The following is a 19,088-nucleotide window of genomic DNA, read 5'->3' on the forward strand; positions in this document are numbered from 1 at the left end:
AGAGATTTAACTGACATATTAAAAAAAAAACGTATTTAAAAAACTTATTTCATAAAATTTCATATCTCCCTGAAGAAATTTTTTCAGACCCCTTTTTTTTTTGGTCGGTACTTTATTTGCGTCGCACTAGAGCTGCACAGTGGGCTATTGGTGACGGTCTGGGAAACATCCCCAAGTATGATCCGAAGACGTTCCATCAAAATTTTGCTCCCCTGCAGAATGGATGGCTCCTCTTCTCTGGTAGCTTGATGACCTGCGTGCAAAGCCGAGCACTTTACGGTAGAACAGTTTAACGAGGACCTATACTGCACACCCTCGGTCCCTATGCAGTCTGATCAAAGTGGTCACCCACCTGCTTTGGTAGCTCGATGACCTGCGCACGAAGTCGGGCACTTTACGGTAGAACAGTTTAATGAAGACCTATACTGCACAGTCTGATCAAAGTGGTCATCCACCTGCTTACTGACCCCAGCCAGTGATGCTTGATTTCGGTGTTCTACTGGGAACCATGTCTTTACAATCAGTCCACTGCAGGACAGAATTTAGATGCAATTATACATCTAAATTCAGGACAGATTATTCCAAATAGTTTGAGTGTTCTGCGGTTTTCACCACTGATATTAAATATTGCTTGAATCCTTGACAAAATTGACATAATTTTTTCGTTTTATGTATTTCGTTGATTTTTTTTAAAATGTGAAAATAAGGAGATTTTAGAGTCTTAGATAAGCATTGGTCATAACCCTGCTCCACTCTCGTCAACAAAAATAAGCAAATCGCAATTCCTTCCTCCCCTTCAGTGCTTACCTAATATTTGAACGACCCCTTAGTCCTAAATTGACATCTTTAAAAATGCAAATACAACAATATAGATATTACTTAAACCTATGACCTTCTGCTTAAAATGGAAAATACAAAATATACTCCGATTGGAAAACAAATAGTTAAAAAAAATTGATATCTTTGCAATGCCATTTTTATAAATAAAAATAGGACAATTTTATTTGATGTTCAACCAAAACATTTTCAAATTAAAGTATTCTTGAAATTTATAATTTGCAATAAATTTTAAAATAAAACATATTTTATCCAAAACCATAGTTACGTTTAAGTGGTAATAACAAATAATAAAAACTATAAACTAAAAAATATACATAATTACGTTTTTCTACGACAGGATTTTAAATCATCACATAAACATTGACTAGTTGTCTAATAGAACACATTTTCAACTTAACATTAGACCAAGCATACACATAACACCGTCAGCATAAATAAAAAGTCAAAAAGAATATTCAAAATATTATTTCAGACGAATGGCAAATTATCAGAGCATCAACATTTTAGATATCTTCGAATAAGTATTGTTATCACAAAGATGTCTTTGAGGACAATGGCATAGTGAAATAATAAAGAATAAAAAGTTCTTTTTTTTTCTTTTTTTTTTTTTAAGAAGCAAGTTGTAATTCATGGACAACTTCATTACTACTATTTACTAAGGATGTACAGAAATGATTGACACAATGAAACTATAAACAATATATCAGGGAAAACCAGTGAAATCGACACAAAAGAGCCTGATCTACCAGGAATAACTTGTGCTACGTGGAGATAAACAGTAGAAGACGGTATAAGGTAAAATCAGGAAATATTGCTAATGTTCAGTTATAGCATTTCTTACATTGGCCACTTTTTAAAATATGAGGCCACTTCTTCAAAAATTTAAAACAATTAAAAAACTGTTTATAATAATGTAAGACAATTCTTTTTGAAACATTTCTTAAAATATGAGGAATATTACAAGAATTATTAAAATGAAGAAAAATTTCAAGAAACAAATAAAGTTGACATACATAAATAATATTAAATTAGTAATCATTATTACTATTATAAAATATACATAATAATTACTTATTTATAAAAAATAGTAATAATAATAAAATGAACACGGGACTTGACGAAAAAGTGGGGATCGGGTGAAATTTATTTTAATTTTATTATCTCCATTTGTTACCTTTAGTTGCCCCATGACCAGCAGTGACCCTTAATTTTGCCCTATATCTCAAACTATGCTTTATTCATCAGGATAAAGGATCTAGTCAAGTGCCAACATGCTAAATATTTTGTGGAATCACACTCAATTGCCCATAGCTATAACATTCAAATGATGTTGATATTGTTTTTCATTATAATAATATCAAAAAAACACATGAAAATGTTTTACATGAAAATATTTTTGATTACCTTATTGCATGCAAGCAATTAGTACATATATACTAACTTGTTGTTAAATTTTAGAAAATACATAAGCAAATGATTGTAAGTAAGAGGTAAATAGAAAATTTTACCTCAAAGAAAAAAAAATTATCACATAGTAATGAAAGTAAAAATACACAGATGCTTCAAGACATGAGAATTTTTAAAATAATTGTCATGTATGATAATAATACTTAAAAATAAGTAGTCACAATATACATGAAAAATAAAAGGACAGTATTCTGAAAATAAATCGGTAAGTCTACATCAACAGTTCTTCGTTATGTAGACTTCTATAAGCATTTGATGCTTTTATTTATCACAGTGATAAACTCAAAAGAAAATGTCTATGAAATGACGACATATTTATTCCTTTAGTGGCTGAATTGTGGAAACAGCTGGAGTAAATTTTCTTTTAGCTAAAAAGAAATAAAAACATTTATATTTTAATGACATAAATGTTACAATTTAATGTAAAGAAAAAGGTATGTTTAATTAATTGGGCAAATTAATTGGGACAAGTTACTTCTGTATCCTAAACATGTGGCAAAATGTGCTCCCCCCCCCTCAGCAAAGAGTGTGGCAAGATTTGTGACTTTTTTTTGTTGATATTTTTAAACAAAGAATTTTAAAAAAAAATTGTATGTTATTTAACATAGTTCAAAATTCAGCTGTATTAAAAAACGAATAAAAAATACCCTAAGATGTTTCTATAGATCATAATTTTTTAATAAATAAATAAAAATGCTCAAGTGAGAAAAAATTTCAACAACCATTTAATATATATATCATGTTTCAAAATTTTTTACCTTAAACTTTCATCTCCTCATATAATAAAATAAAGAATGTGTGTGAATGCCTATATGTCAGTATAATGGATTGTGGGTATATCAAAGACACTAAAAACAGAACTATCAACATGAAGCTAAATGAACACATTAAAAAACAAATTAAAAAAGTCTGATATTCGATTTTTTTAAAATAGATTTTTAAATATGAATTTTTTAGATAAATTTTTTTGTGATTTTCTTCGTTATCTCTGCATTTTTAAGTCCATCATGTTCAAACAAAACGTCCTAGAATTTATTAATTTTTTCATCTCAAAGTTTAGAAGTTTTGGTTTTCCTACGAAATGAACCATTTCATTTTTTCTTATGATTTTTTTCTACTTAAAAAAAAAAAATATTTAAATAACCCACTTTTTAATCATCTTAAATTGTGACATCTGAGAATTTATAGCAGACATTAACTCTGAATTTAGATAAACATATGTAATGAGTTTTCTTCTTTCATTTAAGACCCAAAATAAGAAGAAAAAAATAGTAATTTGTAATTGTAATTTTTAATTAATTTTTAAACACATAAAAAATTAAAAAGCTTTTGATTTCATTGGCAACTATCTCTACCACTGATGCCAAATTATTTCATCTTGCTTGTGCTTAGGGTCAACTGTTGAATCTGCTTTGCATTAGTATTGGATATATTTTATAACATTAGTGATTTGCTAGCTTTTAGCTCTATTAAACCAAGAATGAGTTTTATTGGGAGCATGTTTAATTAATTAACGAAGGAAATATTTTGCAACAAAACAAAGGGATCAATATAGCTGAGAGCATATACTTTATGGAGATACTCAAGAAAAAGCAGACTCTTTAATAGGGTCATCCATAATTTCAAAAACAGTGGTCCCTGTAACAATGGGTGCAATACTTTGAGATGGATTGTCATGGTTATGCAATCCATTCTTTTAGTTGGTTGTCCCTGAACAAATATTTCTCAAGTCATTTTCAAAATTAATGTTTAAATTAATTTTTAAAATGACAAATTTATTAGGGCTTAGGGTTATAAAAATATAATTAATTTAGAAATAAGGAATTAAAGATTTTTTAAATTAAAGGCTATTTTTATTATCTTGACTCATACTAAGTAGTGCTATTTGATTTATTATTTTTTATATCCGTCAATGAATAGCTAACCCAATTTTGAGTTTACGACTACTAATGTTCAACTCCGTAGCCATGTAATTTTGAACCAATCTAGAAGACAAGGAAACTCCTAGATCAGTACCCCCAGAGGTATTGATTTGTTATGGGAACATGGAGGACTTTGCGACTTGACAGATTTAACATGCATCATTCACCATCTACTACACGGACCCACAAACTCTTGGACATGGGCCCAATGCCCTACCAACAAGTATATCCTGGCCCTATACTAAGTAGTATGAAATAAAATTAAAATTTTGTGAGGAGAAGAAATAGACGGCATTCTTCTCTCAAAATTATTATAAGAAATAGGCAGTATTCTTCTTCTCTTTGTACAAAAAGCTTTCAATATATTGGTGAATTTATTGCAATAAAATATGTTGTTTTGCACAATTCAAATTAATAGAAATAGTTTTCAGTTTAAATTTTTTTCCTTCTCAATATTTTATTCTTACTTTATTTGCTATGCACCGTAATCTCTAGGGATTTCAAAATTTCAGTTTTTTTTTAAAGAATTTCATTCTGAATGCATTCTTAATTCAAAAATTTTCTTTTAAATGCCGTGAAATTTGAATAAAATTTTTCATGAATACTGTTTAGCTTGTTCGATGATAGAGAAAATAAATTATTTAATAAATGGGAGCGGGTCAAATTTATCTATAGAAACCTATTATCTGATCAAAACATAATACACAAAATTAAGAAGATATAACAACACATAAATTCAGAATTTTGAATGCTCTTTTTTTGTTTTTACCTATTTAAGGCAAATAAGAGGTCCCCGATACTGAGTGATATTTCTTTTATTTCTTGCATCAGATGTTAATTATAGCACCATTTACTCAGATTGAATTGAAAAGTATTTTGATAATGTACCCCCACTTATATTTGTTTTTGCTTGATGTTAATATTAAAGCAAAGAACATTTATGTAGAAATTAAAATACTTTAAAAACAAAACTCCATCTTTTTTTTCAAATAAATGTATAAATTCAAATGTAAATGTTGCTGAAGGCACCAGAGTCAACGTGGAACTGCAGCGTCTTAGTTTGTGTTGGCAAATATAAAGAGGGGGCAGAAAAGCAAAGAGATCATGCACAATTTTTACCCCATTCCTTTAATTTGCTTAAGAAATACCAATGACATAGAATCAGAGAAATGCTGCTGAATACAGCAGAATCAATGTGGAGCAATGACTTCGTGTGGGGAAAAAACAATGTGGAACTGTAAGGCTGTGAGTTCCTGTAGGTGAACTAGCTGGACGAAGCAGCAGATAGTTTTTGAATAAAAAAATAACTCCTTTAAGACCTGACAAAGGTAGAATAGCAGAATAATGGTATTTTCAGAATTTCATCAATGAAATTGTATACTCTAAGCAGGTTGTTAATATTAATTCATATCATTAATAAATATTAAAAAAAAGATTAAGAAAAGAAAATGGATAAAATTAGAGAAATGTCATGAAAATTATATAAAACATTGTAACAAACATAAAGAAATAATGTGGGCAACAATATAAGCAGAAAAATATGAATCTCTCTACCAGAAATCAGGAGAAAATGTTCTGTCTAAAATAAAAAGAAAAAGCAATAAGGAAAAAAAAAACATGCTACTAAGTAAGGACATTGGTAAAGAATAAGTAATGAGAAAAATAACATACTCCACACAGGAATAGTCAATTATTTTTGAACATTTATAATGTTTGGTGTTATTAAACAAATTTATTAGTATTATTAGTTAAATTATTATGCAGTTCTATACCTTTTACATAAGCTATAAGAAGAAATAGTGCAGAACACAAAAGTATTTTAGGTTCTCATTTGAAAGTTGAGTATCAGATGAAGCTTGGCAAAAATTATCAAGCTTTGCCATCATTGCCCCAGCTGGTTAGTGATTGGACACAGATGGAATTTTATTTTTGTTAAATTTAACTTATATAAATAAAATAAAAGATGTAGAAATCACATACTATGAAGAAAATTAAAGCACAAAGTAGGCAGCGGGAAAAAAGATAAAACTCTTTAAAGGTTTGTAACAAATGGGTTCAAGGTATATAATACTAAGTTACAACTAAGTTTAGTAGTAACTATGTATCCAATTAGTGTCCTGTGTATCCGTTTTAGAGCAGGAAGCTTTGTGGGGTATCCTGTAAACAGAAAAAAAGATAAAATTCTTTAAAGGTTTATAACAAATGGGTTCAAGGTACATATTACTAAGTTACAACTAACTTTAGTTGTAACTATGTATCCAATTAGTGTATCCATTTCAGTGCAGGGAGCTTTGTGGGGTATCCTGTAAACAGATAATCAAATTTCAATATTTAAACGTTAAAAATAAGTTCGAAAAACTTACGACGAACAATTTTCACATCTTCAATGATGGAAATATTTTTAGCAAGTAGATAAAATAGTACAGGAGTTACTCCTATAGCTAATGCAACAATTATGTTCGGATATCCTAAGTTGTAGTCAAAAGGAGGGAGACAATTATAAAGTTTCCATATTCTTCGTGTTAGATTCATCTGAAATAGAATAAGAAAAAAAATTTATATAGATCTTAGAAAATTTATGCATAAAATGCAATTTCAAAAGCAATTTGAGTACTTTTAAGGTAGATATATTCCAATCAAATCTGTAACGGATAGATTAATAAGTTATTTAAATTAGTCTTGAATTATAATTAAACTATATATGTGTGCAACATATTTAGTTTATAATTTAAGACTAATAATGACCAAGGATTCGTAAAATCAATTAAAGAAAAATGGAAAGAGAAAGAAATGTAGGGTTTGTTGTTTTCTGTTAAGGAAGATAACTATTTATTAACATCAAGTTTCAAAATTATTTAATTACAAAATTGGCAAGCAGATGGCATTGCTGCCTATGAAAATTAATTTAAAAATACCCATTATTAGCAAAAGTAATAAAACACATTCTGATGACAACATTAACTAATATGCTACAAGAAAAAACAGGAAGTAAAAAAAAAAATTTTTTTTTCCTTAGTCAGAAAGAAAAAAAAAACTTATGCTTGGAAATAATCACTCAGTTTATTTTGATAAAATTTTTTAATTTCTTATTTATTTCATGAGAAATTTTTTTACTAAATTTAAGAACTTAAGTAGGCTTTAGTGCTATTACACAACATAAAAAAAAAGCATTAATTGTTAAAAAATCACAGAACTTCTTTTTGCCAGTTTATAGTGTTAGAAGGATATTTTAAAACAGGATACATTTATTGATAAACCTTTTATAAATATATATTATTATTTTCTTACAAAATAATTAAACAATGAATGAGGAGCTGGATTTTCGATCAGGCAAAGCACAATTTCATTTGAAGTAGATTAATTTATATTTATTATGAAAAATGAAAATTATAGATTTTGGTCTAGTCCAATAAAAATTCAAATTAGAAAAATATAAATTTTATTTTTTTTAATCTACGTTATTATTGATAATATTTAAAGAAAAAATAAATAGAGAAGATAAACAAAATAATGACACTTATACATAAAAATATTGTTTAAATTATGAAGGTCTAAAAGCAGATGAAAAATTGCAGTGAAAGTGGAGAATAGTTGATGTTTTATGAATATAAAATTATTATTTTACTGTTAAACTTTACATCTGTAAAATAATATTTGTAAACATTTATTCAGAAAATGTTTTCAAATGTAGCATTTTTCTTGTATACATTTTTTTGTATACTTATACATGAAAATATTGTTTAAATTATGAAGGTCTGAAAGCGGATAAAAAAACTTCTGTGCAAGAGAAGAAAAGTTGGTGTTTTGTCAAGATAAAATTATTTTACTGTTAAAATTTACATCTGTAAAACAATATTTGCAAACATTTATTCAGAAAATGTTTACAAATGTAATTTTTTTTTCTTTTTTTGTAAGCCTCATTACAAGTAGCCACTAAACATACATATACTAAAACAATAAAACTAGTAATAAGAGTAAACACTTAATAATTTTATCTAAAGATAAATAAGAACATGGTATATGTAAATTATATTTCTTACATAATCTTAAAATAAAGTTTCAGTCAGAAAAATATTTGGAGATTCAGATATATGATGTTATTTATTAAATAAATGCTTAAATAGAATAAAAAGGTAATTTAAAATTTTAAGACATAAACATGGTTCACATTTTTTTTAGAAAAGTGTGAAGCAAAAATTAACCAGAAAATATTTTATAAGCATATAAGATATTTTCTACACAATTAAATATAAATTAGAAATTCAAAATGGTGTTTTTGAATTGTAATTCACATTTAAAAATTAAAAGTAAATTAACAAAATTGAAAAATTAAATATAAATTACAAGAAAATTCTGATAAAAAATCTATGTGTAGTGAATCTATTATATTTGAAATACACAAAATAAAAATTATCAGAAAAGCACTCTTCTAATACATTGATGACAAATTTGAAATAAATAAATAAATAGATCATTTAAATTTTTCATGACATTTTTAGTTCCTTTCTTTAAAAGAAAATTAAAAAAAAAGAGTTTTTTTTAAAAAAAAAATCATAAATATTTTATGGATAAAAAATGAACGATAAACATGTTGGTTAAAGATGTTTTTTTGTTTGTTTGTTTTTAAAAAAAGACATGTTTAACTGGATAAAGATGGTGATTACTAATCCTCATTAATTAAAGCCTGAAACATCTTCAATACTTCCACCTTTAATCAGCTAAAACTGGGTCTAACTCAATCTATGCTGGTTAAAATCTGAAGCTAATACCCACAATACATAAAATCCTTAAACCATAAAAAATCCCTAAATCATAAAAATACTAGTGCATGGAAAACAAGGCAATAAGTCTTAAAATTAAAAAAGAAAATAATCATTATTGTTGTGAATCTATCATATACTATGACACAAAGCCAAAATACTAGTCAAGGTTCAGTTTGGTATTACCTAATATAATATATTTCTTTACAGCAACAATCATAACACAATTACATACTTTAACGAACTACAATTGTATACCTGCCAACATTAGAGAAATAAAGTAAAGGAGATTTTAGTAGTGACATTTTTCAGGCTACGAGTAAAGTTTTGATATATCATGCATAATCATGTAAGTCAAAAAGAGAAATTTAAAATTGGAAATAATATAATGACTTACATTTAGCGAAGTAAAAAAAATGGATATAAATCGTAATCTAAAAAAGATTTTTTTGAACCATTTAAAATAATCACTTAAAACTATTTTATTTTATAACTGTTGTTGAACAGCTGACCCAATTTAGGGATTACGACTACTAATGTTAAACTTTGTTGCTTTGTAATTTTGAACCCAATCCAGAAGAAAAGGGAACTTCTGGATCAAGTATTGGGAGAAATTTGCCTTTGTGGAGGACTTTTTGATGGAACTAACTCGCATTTGTGTTACATGGAGAGGAAAATTACAAAGACCTCAAACAATTAGCCTGACGGCAAGGGGACTCTAACCCATGTTCCGTCTACCACTGAGGATATTTTACGTCTGCAATGTGGTCAATGCATGGGTGTGGAATTTGTATTGACTAGCCATCACTAGGATTCGAACCAGATTCCCCTCACCAGAAGGCACACGCTCTATCCCCTGAGCCACCACTACTGCAGGCAACAGCAACATCTGTTGAGGAACAAGAAAAGTATTTTTGCCATCAGAGGAAATCTTACCACCAAAAATTAATTTTTAAAAAAATTCTTTAACAAATACGGAGAAATTTGAGATTATACGGGTAAACAGGAGATATTCATAAAACACGGGAGTCTTCGTTAAAAAAACAAGAAACTCGACAGGTATGTGATGAGTCAGATCTAGTCTGAGCCAGTTCAAAGCGGATATGGAGATTTTTTTCCAGTGTTAACTTAATAAAACTGATAATCCTCACTTTAATTGGCTAGACTTAGATGAATCTTTCATTATTGCGCTTTACCTGCAACAAATATACAAAATGCAATAAATCTAATCTAATAAAAATTTAAAGGTAAATCTAACATACTGTATCAACCACATCCATGCAGATTTTGCCATAGTCTCCTGGGGATAAAACAAAGAGGCCGTATTTGTTGCTAAGGTCAGCGTATAGGCTATGGCAGTCAGTACATGTAGTATTAGCAGGTAAGAAGCCAGTCTAAAAATGTAAGCTTTGTTGAATATAAAAAGTATTACACCCGAAAGCAAGCATACATCCTAAAGCAAGTATAATTTTAACTAATTTTATTATTGAGAATTTCTACACTTTTTTTTTTTACAAAAAAAATTCTATTAACTTCAGACAGGAGATAAAAATGAGACTTCTCATACCATTTCAATATTTTCGATTTCCATTTTTTAATAAGCTAAATGATTTATGAATCTCTTTATATTATGTAACAGACAGATATAAAGAATAAATTATTTGATTAGAATACATTAAGTAATAATATAAAATATTTAATTATTTAATAAATTAAAAGAATAAATGACAGATATAAAGAATAAATTATAACTACGTTTTTAAAACATTATTCAATTTATGCCAACAACATTACGCCAAACATTATGCCAAATTATTCAATAAAAAATAAGCACCTTTTAAGCACTTTTCAAGCACTCAAAAAATATTTTTAAGCATAAAAAATATAATAACTAGGCAGGGTTGGAAAGTTTATGACAATTAACGGTTTTATCTTGTTTTAACCGTCATGTCATAAGAAAAGAAAAGAAAACTTTTGGCATTTTATTTGACAAATGTCAAAAATCACGAAATTTTAAAGCATGTAAAACCAATGTTGTTTTCATACGTTACGAACTGATAATACGCCGAAGTATATTGATTGGGTTTGAATTAATTGCGAAAAAGCTGAATAGAACAACATGAACTGTGTCTTTTTGCATAATTCGATATGAAAAGTTCGATATGATGACATGGTAAAGGAAAAATCTCCTTTTGAAAAATGGAAAATTAAGCACTTTTTAAAAACACCCAATAAAAAAAGCACCTTTAAGATCTTTTAAAAAACGAAAATCAAAAATAAGCACCTTCAAGCACTTTTTAAAACACTATGCACCCTGATTTTCGATTTCCATTTTTTAATAAGCTAAATAATTTATGAATCTCTATATATTATATTAACAGACACATATAACGAATAAATTATTAGATTAGAATAAATGAATTAATAATACAAAATATTTAATTATTTAATATATAATAAATTACAAGAATAAATGAAAGATATAAAGAATAAATTATAACTGTGTTCTTAAAATAGATCTGCATAATTGCACACTTACTCTATTTTTATGAACACAATCCATAAAAGCCTTCGATATATTGAAGAAACCTTTGGTAAGGTTTGGGTCAAGATAGCAATCTATAAAATAAAAAACAAAATATTTATGAAACAATTAATTATTAAAGACAAATCAAAATTCTTTAACAATTAGGGCTACATTTTAAAATTAGCATTTCCTGTGAAAAGTTCCGCAATTTCTACTTTGTAAATATTCTGGTTAATTGTGCTGTTCTCAAGATGAAACTCTGGAAAATAGTTGAGTATTTATATGAAAACAATACTAAAGAACATTTTATATAAAAATTTAACCTCTATGTACTTCTTAACATTAAGATGAAAACAAAGTTATCAGAAAATCGTAGTTGGGATTTCTTCTAGAAGAAACCTACATCTACCAGAAAATTAGAAAACATGGAGGAAAAAAAAATGTCAAACACAATTTTTCACACAAGTAATATGAAAATAGTTTGAATTTAAACGACTATTATTTTATGTTCTACAAGAAACTCAAGAGATTTTTACAATTATACATTAGAAAGAAAAAAACTATTTTCATATTATTTATTCTCAAATAGATTTATGCTAACACTATTTTTTTAAATAAAAAAATACACTTATAAGAGATAAATTATGTATACTTGTGTTATTTTTTAGTTAACAATATATTAATAGAAATTACAAAGACAGTCTACCCTCTTTAACATGACCATCCTATTAGTGCAACCCTTCCATTATAACAACTGTTACATGAAGTCTCATTTACTGTTCCATAGACGCTATGTTATATTAATATCCATTAGAATTGGGGCTAACTACCACTATAAATATTAAATACCAATTCACTAGTATATAAGACATGTTAACTTGATTAAATCTCGAGGTACCTTTTGTTAGATGGAAGTTGACATGATCAATAATTATATCACCCTTAATGGTGACCTGGACGTGATGTAAATTAGTCAACATTCACAGATGTTCCCCATTAAACAGATGATTTACTTAAAATATAGCGCTAAAAAAATCCTGTGAAGTAAATAATTCTTCCGCCTATAAACAAAAAAAAAATTTAAGGAAAAAAAATAAGGAGGAAAACGATATAAAAAATATAATGAGCAAAAAAATTATAAATTAAAAAAAACTACATAAATCAACTTGTGGTATTCGTTCAATGAATTCCATCACAGATAAAATTCTGGAAGGGGAGTAACGTGGCATAACTATTACTACAAATATTAAATACCAATTCACTAGTATATAGGACATGCTAACTTTATTTATTCTCGAGGTACCTTTTGATAGATGAAGGATGTCATAGTTAATAATTATATACCCTTAGAACACATTCAAACTTAATCATTAATTTCAATATAAATACTGAATTTTAGTTTAATTTTTTTCCTGGAAAATCAGTCCAAGAACAGGTGTAAGACATTTCTGCATCTGAAAACTTAGATTTTTCCATGGACAATGAGCCAATGGATAAAAAAACTAAAAAAAAAACTATTCAAACCAGCATAATTTTTGACGCGGTATCGCTCGATAAACTTGAAACATCTTGAATTTTCTATGAATGAAGAAGGATAAACAGGATCACCTATTCAAAACCTAGGATGTCCCAAGCGTAATCTATGGTCAAAAAAATTATGAAATATGGATTACTTAGCATTATTTAAAATCTGAAGTGTACATTGAAACATCATTTAGATATTGGAATCTCCTGTATAACCATCACCTTTCAAAATTTCTTTTAAAAAGATTCAACACATTCATCAATCATATTTTTCTGGCTTGAAAATTGTATTCATTCTCATTGGGAAGTATTGTAAGAAGTGGTTTATTTTGGATTTAAAACACAAGGTATAATTTAAATTTCTTATTTATTTTAGCTTTGCTCGTTCTCTGGATGTTTGTTATTTAGCAAAAATGGCTACTCTAATCAATTTAATGCTGTATGCTTAGAGTGCAAATTAAAAATGCTAAAGGGAGTGGATAAAAGAATAACACATATTACTTAATTATTCAAGATCCTAAAAAGAAATTTGTTAACAATAATTCAAAATCAAAACGATGCAATTCTGAAAGCAGAAGAACAAAATGTTCTAATTTCTTGACATCATTCTCTTGAATTAAAATTTCAAGCTCTAGAAAAAGCACGAAGTAAATGTTTAAAATTTATTCGCAATATTATAAGATGTCATTTGGAAAAATTCAACTGTATTTTTAATCTTTAATGTACTATATTGACCCCAAAATTAACCCAGTATTTATGAAACACGTGTATCAAAATATTTGCACTCTTTTTATGTAGACACAATATAGTGAACTCACATTACAAAGTCCACATTACATTTTGTTTGGACCATAGGGATGGTTGGTTGGTTGNACCCCAGAATATAATAGCAAATGGTTCTTAATATTTGAAACTTTTATGATATATTCCACAACTTTTCCAAGCCTTAAAAGTATGTCTCAACTTCAAAAAATTTGAAATTAGATCCAATCATATTTTTAATGTTTGCACATTAAAAATAAAATTGGTATAAATTCCTTGAAGTCTGAATTTATAATTCAAATTTCTTGGGAGTAAATAATAGAAATAAACAATCTAACTTACTTTGGCAATAATTATTTGACCATAACTGATTCACATTGCTATATAAAACATCCACAATAGCAATCTGGTCACTACTGAAGAAAATTTCCTCACATTCTTCCCCTTGCTGCAAGATATAAAAACATTTACTTTATGTTGCAATTAGTAAAAAATAAATGTGATAGTTTACCATTATTTAAAATAACAATATTAGAAAAAAATTATTTAAATTTTTTTAAATAGAAAGAAGTTTGTAAAGGCACACATTTAAATTCAACTAGTATCTATGGTTATCAATCATATGGCAAATTCAAACCTTCATTTTACTGGTGGTAATTTAAGAACTATTGACAACAGAATGACACCTGAAATAAAATAAAAAAAACGAATCTATCTGGCATCGATTTGCCAATCTATGGGCTGAAAAGATTTATTAAATTTAGGTTTCTTTCCAGAAAAACAAAGTTCTTAATCTGCAAAACTTTTGTCAGGCCAGTCTTCTGAAGCTTGGACAATGACAAAGCTGGAGGGAAATTGTATCTCAGTATTTGAAAGAAAGATTTTGCGGAGTATACTTGGCGGTGTAAATGAAAACAATAACTGGTGAAGGAGATTTAACTTTGAACTGTACAAGATTTAAAAACAACCCGATATTACTAAATACACAAAAATAAATAGAATGAATTGGGTGGCCCATGTGATTCGAATAAGTGATGATAATACAAGAATAAAGATGCTTTTTAAACAAACTGGAACAAGAAAGTGGGGAAGGTCACGGTTGAGAAGGACTGACTCGGTGGAGTCTGATTTTCTTGCAATTAATGAAAAGAATTGGAGATCAAAGATTAATCGGAAGTCATTATGGAGCAATCTTCAGAGGAAGGCATTGGCCTGTCTGGCCAACTATGATGATGAGTGTTTTTTTTAAAGATTTAAAGTTATAAATCGTTAGAAAATTTGAAAAAAAATGTGTTTATCTGTAGAATTTGAGAATTTTAGATTTTTCTACCTCAAAGACAAATGTAGTAGACTGTTATAAATCATTTTAAGTGTTAAAAATAAAATAAAAAGGAACAAATTAAATCCAGCTGCTATAAAGAAACAATCAATGATCTTCAATGAAGTTTAGTTTAGACAAACTGATCGTTAATGGACATGGATATAGAGAACAAACTAGTGACTAGATCAGTGATGTTAAAGTTCACTGTGACGTCGGCTTGGTCGAGTGATTGATGTTTTTGCNCTTCAATGAAGTTTAGTTTAGACAAACTGATCGTTAATGGACATGGATATAGAGAACAAACTAGTGACTAGATCAGTGATGTTAAAGTTCACTGTGACGTCGGCTTGGTCGATTGATTGATGTTTTTGCCTTTATATCTATGGAAGTATCACAACTATTTGGCAACCCAGCCACATACATTGGCTTATTTTTTGAGCTTTATATCAACTGAGACACTGCCCCTGTGTCAGAATTTTTTTGAGCTTTCTGCGACAGAACTATCTAGTTCTAATCAAATTGGCTTGGTCGATTGATTGATGTTTTTGCCTTTATATCTATGGAAGTATCACAACTATTTGGCAACCCAGCCACATACATTGGCTTATTTTTTTATCTTTATATCAACTGAGACACTGCCCCTGTGGCAGAATTTTTTTGAGCTTTCTGCGACAGAACTATCTAGTTCTAATATCTTTCCGCAAGATAATTTCAATAATAACAAACACTAAATTAAGGTAACAAAGACGCTGTATTTACAAAAAGGAAAAATATAATTATTTTCATTGAATTTGTAATACTTTTTTATTCTAAAATATTATGGGTGATATTCTCACATTTTAATGAGGAGAAAAATGCACAAATTATTTCCTTTATCACATTTTGTAAATCCTCATCACATTGAAAAAAATAATTAAATATCATGAAATCCGTAGAAGTAATCAACGAAAAACAGATCGCGCGAATCAGACTGTTCAAAAAGGGGTTTTCTCAAATACATGTCAGGGGTCTGTCTAGGCCGAATTTACTACCGTTTAGCGGTACCTTCACAAATTAAATTTTAAGTAAAACGGCAGTTTCACAAATTCTACTTTAGGCAAAACGGTAGTTTCACAAAATACTTTTTCTAAAAATTTTATTTTTTTATCCTTTAAGAACGATAAATCTATATTTTTACCATGTTTCTGTATTGATTTTTTAATATAATTTTTATTTTTTCACAAATTATGTCTAAATTTTCACAAAATAGGTACCTTTCAGAAAAACCTAGACAGACCCCTGCATGTTTCGTTTCAAGATTTGATTGTTGTAATAAAAAATATCAAATTTTAAAAACTATATAGAAATTAAAAGCAATAATTACCAAAACAAACACTATAGAATCATTGCCCTAAAAAGTAAATACTCGAATGCACGATTTGAATTTCCTATATCGTCTGAAATATATCCGGATAATTAAAAACCACGCGAAAATCAAACTACAGAAAAATACAATCGAAACACTACATAGATTTACAATACTATTACCGTAAATTGAACATGACAAAAAGTGATTACTTATATGGGCAATTCAAATTCAAATTTCATGTGTAAAATTTCTACAGGAAAGAAAACCAAAAAAAATTTTTTCCCAAAAGAAAAATCTTTCTGCAAGAACACTGTAACGTTCTGCGACAATGTCAGATTTACAATAGACTTAGAGGTTGGGCAGCTCTGACGAGCAGGGCACATCGACCAGAGGTCTATTGTACCCAAACCCTAAAATCATGATTAGCATGAAAGCCCTATAGCTGAAATAAAATTCAGCAAGCACCTTACAGGAACATCTTGCAGTTCCCAGGCATTGACAATATGCTGTCCTAAATGCTCAAATCTTTGAGCAGAATAGACCTCACAATCACAGATTATGTGTCGTGATGTCTCTTCTTCTAGATGACATCCCCGACAAAGAGAATTACAATACTATTACCGTAAATTGAACATGACAAAAAGTGATAACTTATATGGGCAATTCAAATTCAAATTTCATGTGTAAAATTTCTACAGGAAAGAAAACCAAAAAAAAAATTTTCCCAAAAGAAAAATCTTTCTGCAAGAACACTGTAACGTTCTGCGACAATTTTGCCGTGATTCTGCCACAGGTGACACTCCAATAAAAATAACATGAAAAAACTTCAAGTATTTATTAACAGTTTAAGAAGAATCTCGCAAATAAAGTTATCCAATAAATCTGTAACGCAGAAATCCTTAGGAAAGCAAAACAGAAATGGCTTGATCCAGAAAGTAAAAAAACATAAATGAATAAGTCATGTTCTAACGTAAACCTGCAATTTTTTTTAAGTAAAACAAATTATTGATTGGAACCCTCTGGGCAATAGAAAAAGAAGCACAAAATTCTTGGCACCGGGTGGTTGAAAGTGAATCGAAAACAATAGGAAAGACATTAAGAGAGGCAAAATATCTGGCCACAAACAGAATGAGATGGAAAGCTATGATAGAAGTCCTATACTCCTATTAGGAGTGAAGAGAAATATGTACATATAAGAATGCATATCAATTTAAGAAGTTCTTTCAGCTGTTTGGTGCAATAAAATCACTGAGTAATTTTATTAGAAAACTCAAGAAATGAATAAATTTTCTTAAATAATTATAGTCTTTAAGTTTTAAGATACATAATTGAAATATAAGAAATGTTTGTAGAGAATGAAAATAAAAACTGTTGTTGTAGTTAATTTACGTCGCACTAGAGGTGCACAATGTGCTATTGGCGACGGTCTGGAAAACATCCCTGAGGACGATCCGAAGACAAGCCATCACAATTTTGATCCTCTGCAGATGGGGTGGCACACCCGCTTCGGTAGCCCAACGACCTGCACGCGAAATCTAGCACTTTACGGTAGAACAGTTTTACGAGGACCCATACCGCACACCCTCGGTCCCTACGCAGACTGATCCAAGTGGCCTCCCACCCGCACACTGACTGGACTTCGGTGATCTTCTGGGAACCGTGTCTTAACAATCAGTCCACTGCGGGACAAAATAAAAACTGACCAGAATAATTTAAGAAAAAGTAAAAAAATATATAATATCATTAGGTAAGCTTTTATATAAGATATGACAGATAACATCAAAATTTTAATGCTAATAAATTAAAACTTCAATTGAAATATAAGGTATGTTTATCAAGTTAGGAGATAAAATTAACAATATATCCAATCAGAATAAATTAAGAAGAAAATAAAGAAAGAAATAGTCTTATCATTGAGTAAGCTTTCATAAAAAGTATGATAGATAACATAAAAAATTTCAATATTAACAAATTAAAACACATAGATGACAAAATTGTGCTGACCTTATACTGCACTTATTTATTTATACATTTTTTGACATCTCACCTTTCTTAAATTATTATATTTGGCAACTGAAACATTGTATGCATTTCCACATTGATAACAAACGCGAACAGGTCTTGCATGTTCCAGAGCACAACGGGTGAAATTTACTACAGCCTCAGAAAAATTACCGAATGCCCATGAACAGTTTGGTGAGGGAGCAGGAAAAATATGCTCATGTTCCTCTTCATTGTAAAAACTTTTCAGAGACATATTTAAGACTTTTTCATGTGATTTAATCAAAGGAGTCGGTTTCGAACTAAGTGAATCGATTAGTGAATGATCGATTGCACTAATTACATTACAAAAACTAATAATCATTAAGAATATCGCAAAATATCTCGAGCACATCATTTGCATTTTATGAAATATTATATTTTTAAAGAACTAAAATATTATTCAGAACAGTCAAGCATAGCTTGTATCTTGTAGCTTAGTAACGTAGATTGATTCTCATTTAAATTGAGCTAACTTGAGAGATATTTATTATTATTATACAAAAGAAAATTTTTTTGAGTTTTCTCTTGTTTACATAATGTTTACATTGTGCTTTCGGATGACAAGCTGCAATTA

The 19,088-nt window shown here is 28.6% G+C and overlaps 1 protein-coding gene across 1 annotated transcript; it reads right to left on the bottom strand.

Moving 5' to 3' along the window:
* Positions 1-1,377: 1,377 nt before the first annotated feature.
* On the bottom strand, positions 1,378-19,087 carry LOC107445450 (osteopetrosis-associated transmembrane protein 1). Its single transcript, XM_016059841.3, has 6 exons — positions 18,519-19,087; positions 14,145-14,250; positions 11,529-11,608; positions 10,252-10,383; positions 6,593-6,761; positions 1,378-2,675 (listed from the first exon to the last, which is right to left on the bottom strand). Exons 1-6 carry the CDS (start codon positions 18,873-18,875, stop codon positions 2,623-2,625), a joined length of 897 nt encoding a protein of 298 aa, XP_015915327.1. The 5' UTR covers positions 18,876-19,087; the 3' UTR covers positions 1,378-2,622.
* Between the last annotated feature and the right edge of the window lies 1 nt (position 19,088).

The sequence above is a fragment of the Parasteatoda tepidariorum genome, chromosome 1 (assembly GCF_043381705.1).
Source record: "Parasteatoda tepidariorum isolate YZ-2023 chromosome 1, CAS_Ptep_4.0, whole genome shotgun sequence".
Lineage (NCBI taxonomy): Eukaryota > Metazoa > Arthropoda > Arachnida > Araneae > Theridiidae > Parasteatoda > Parasteatoda tepidariorum.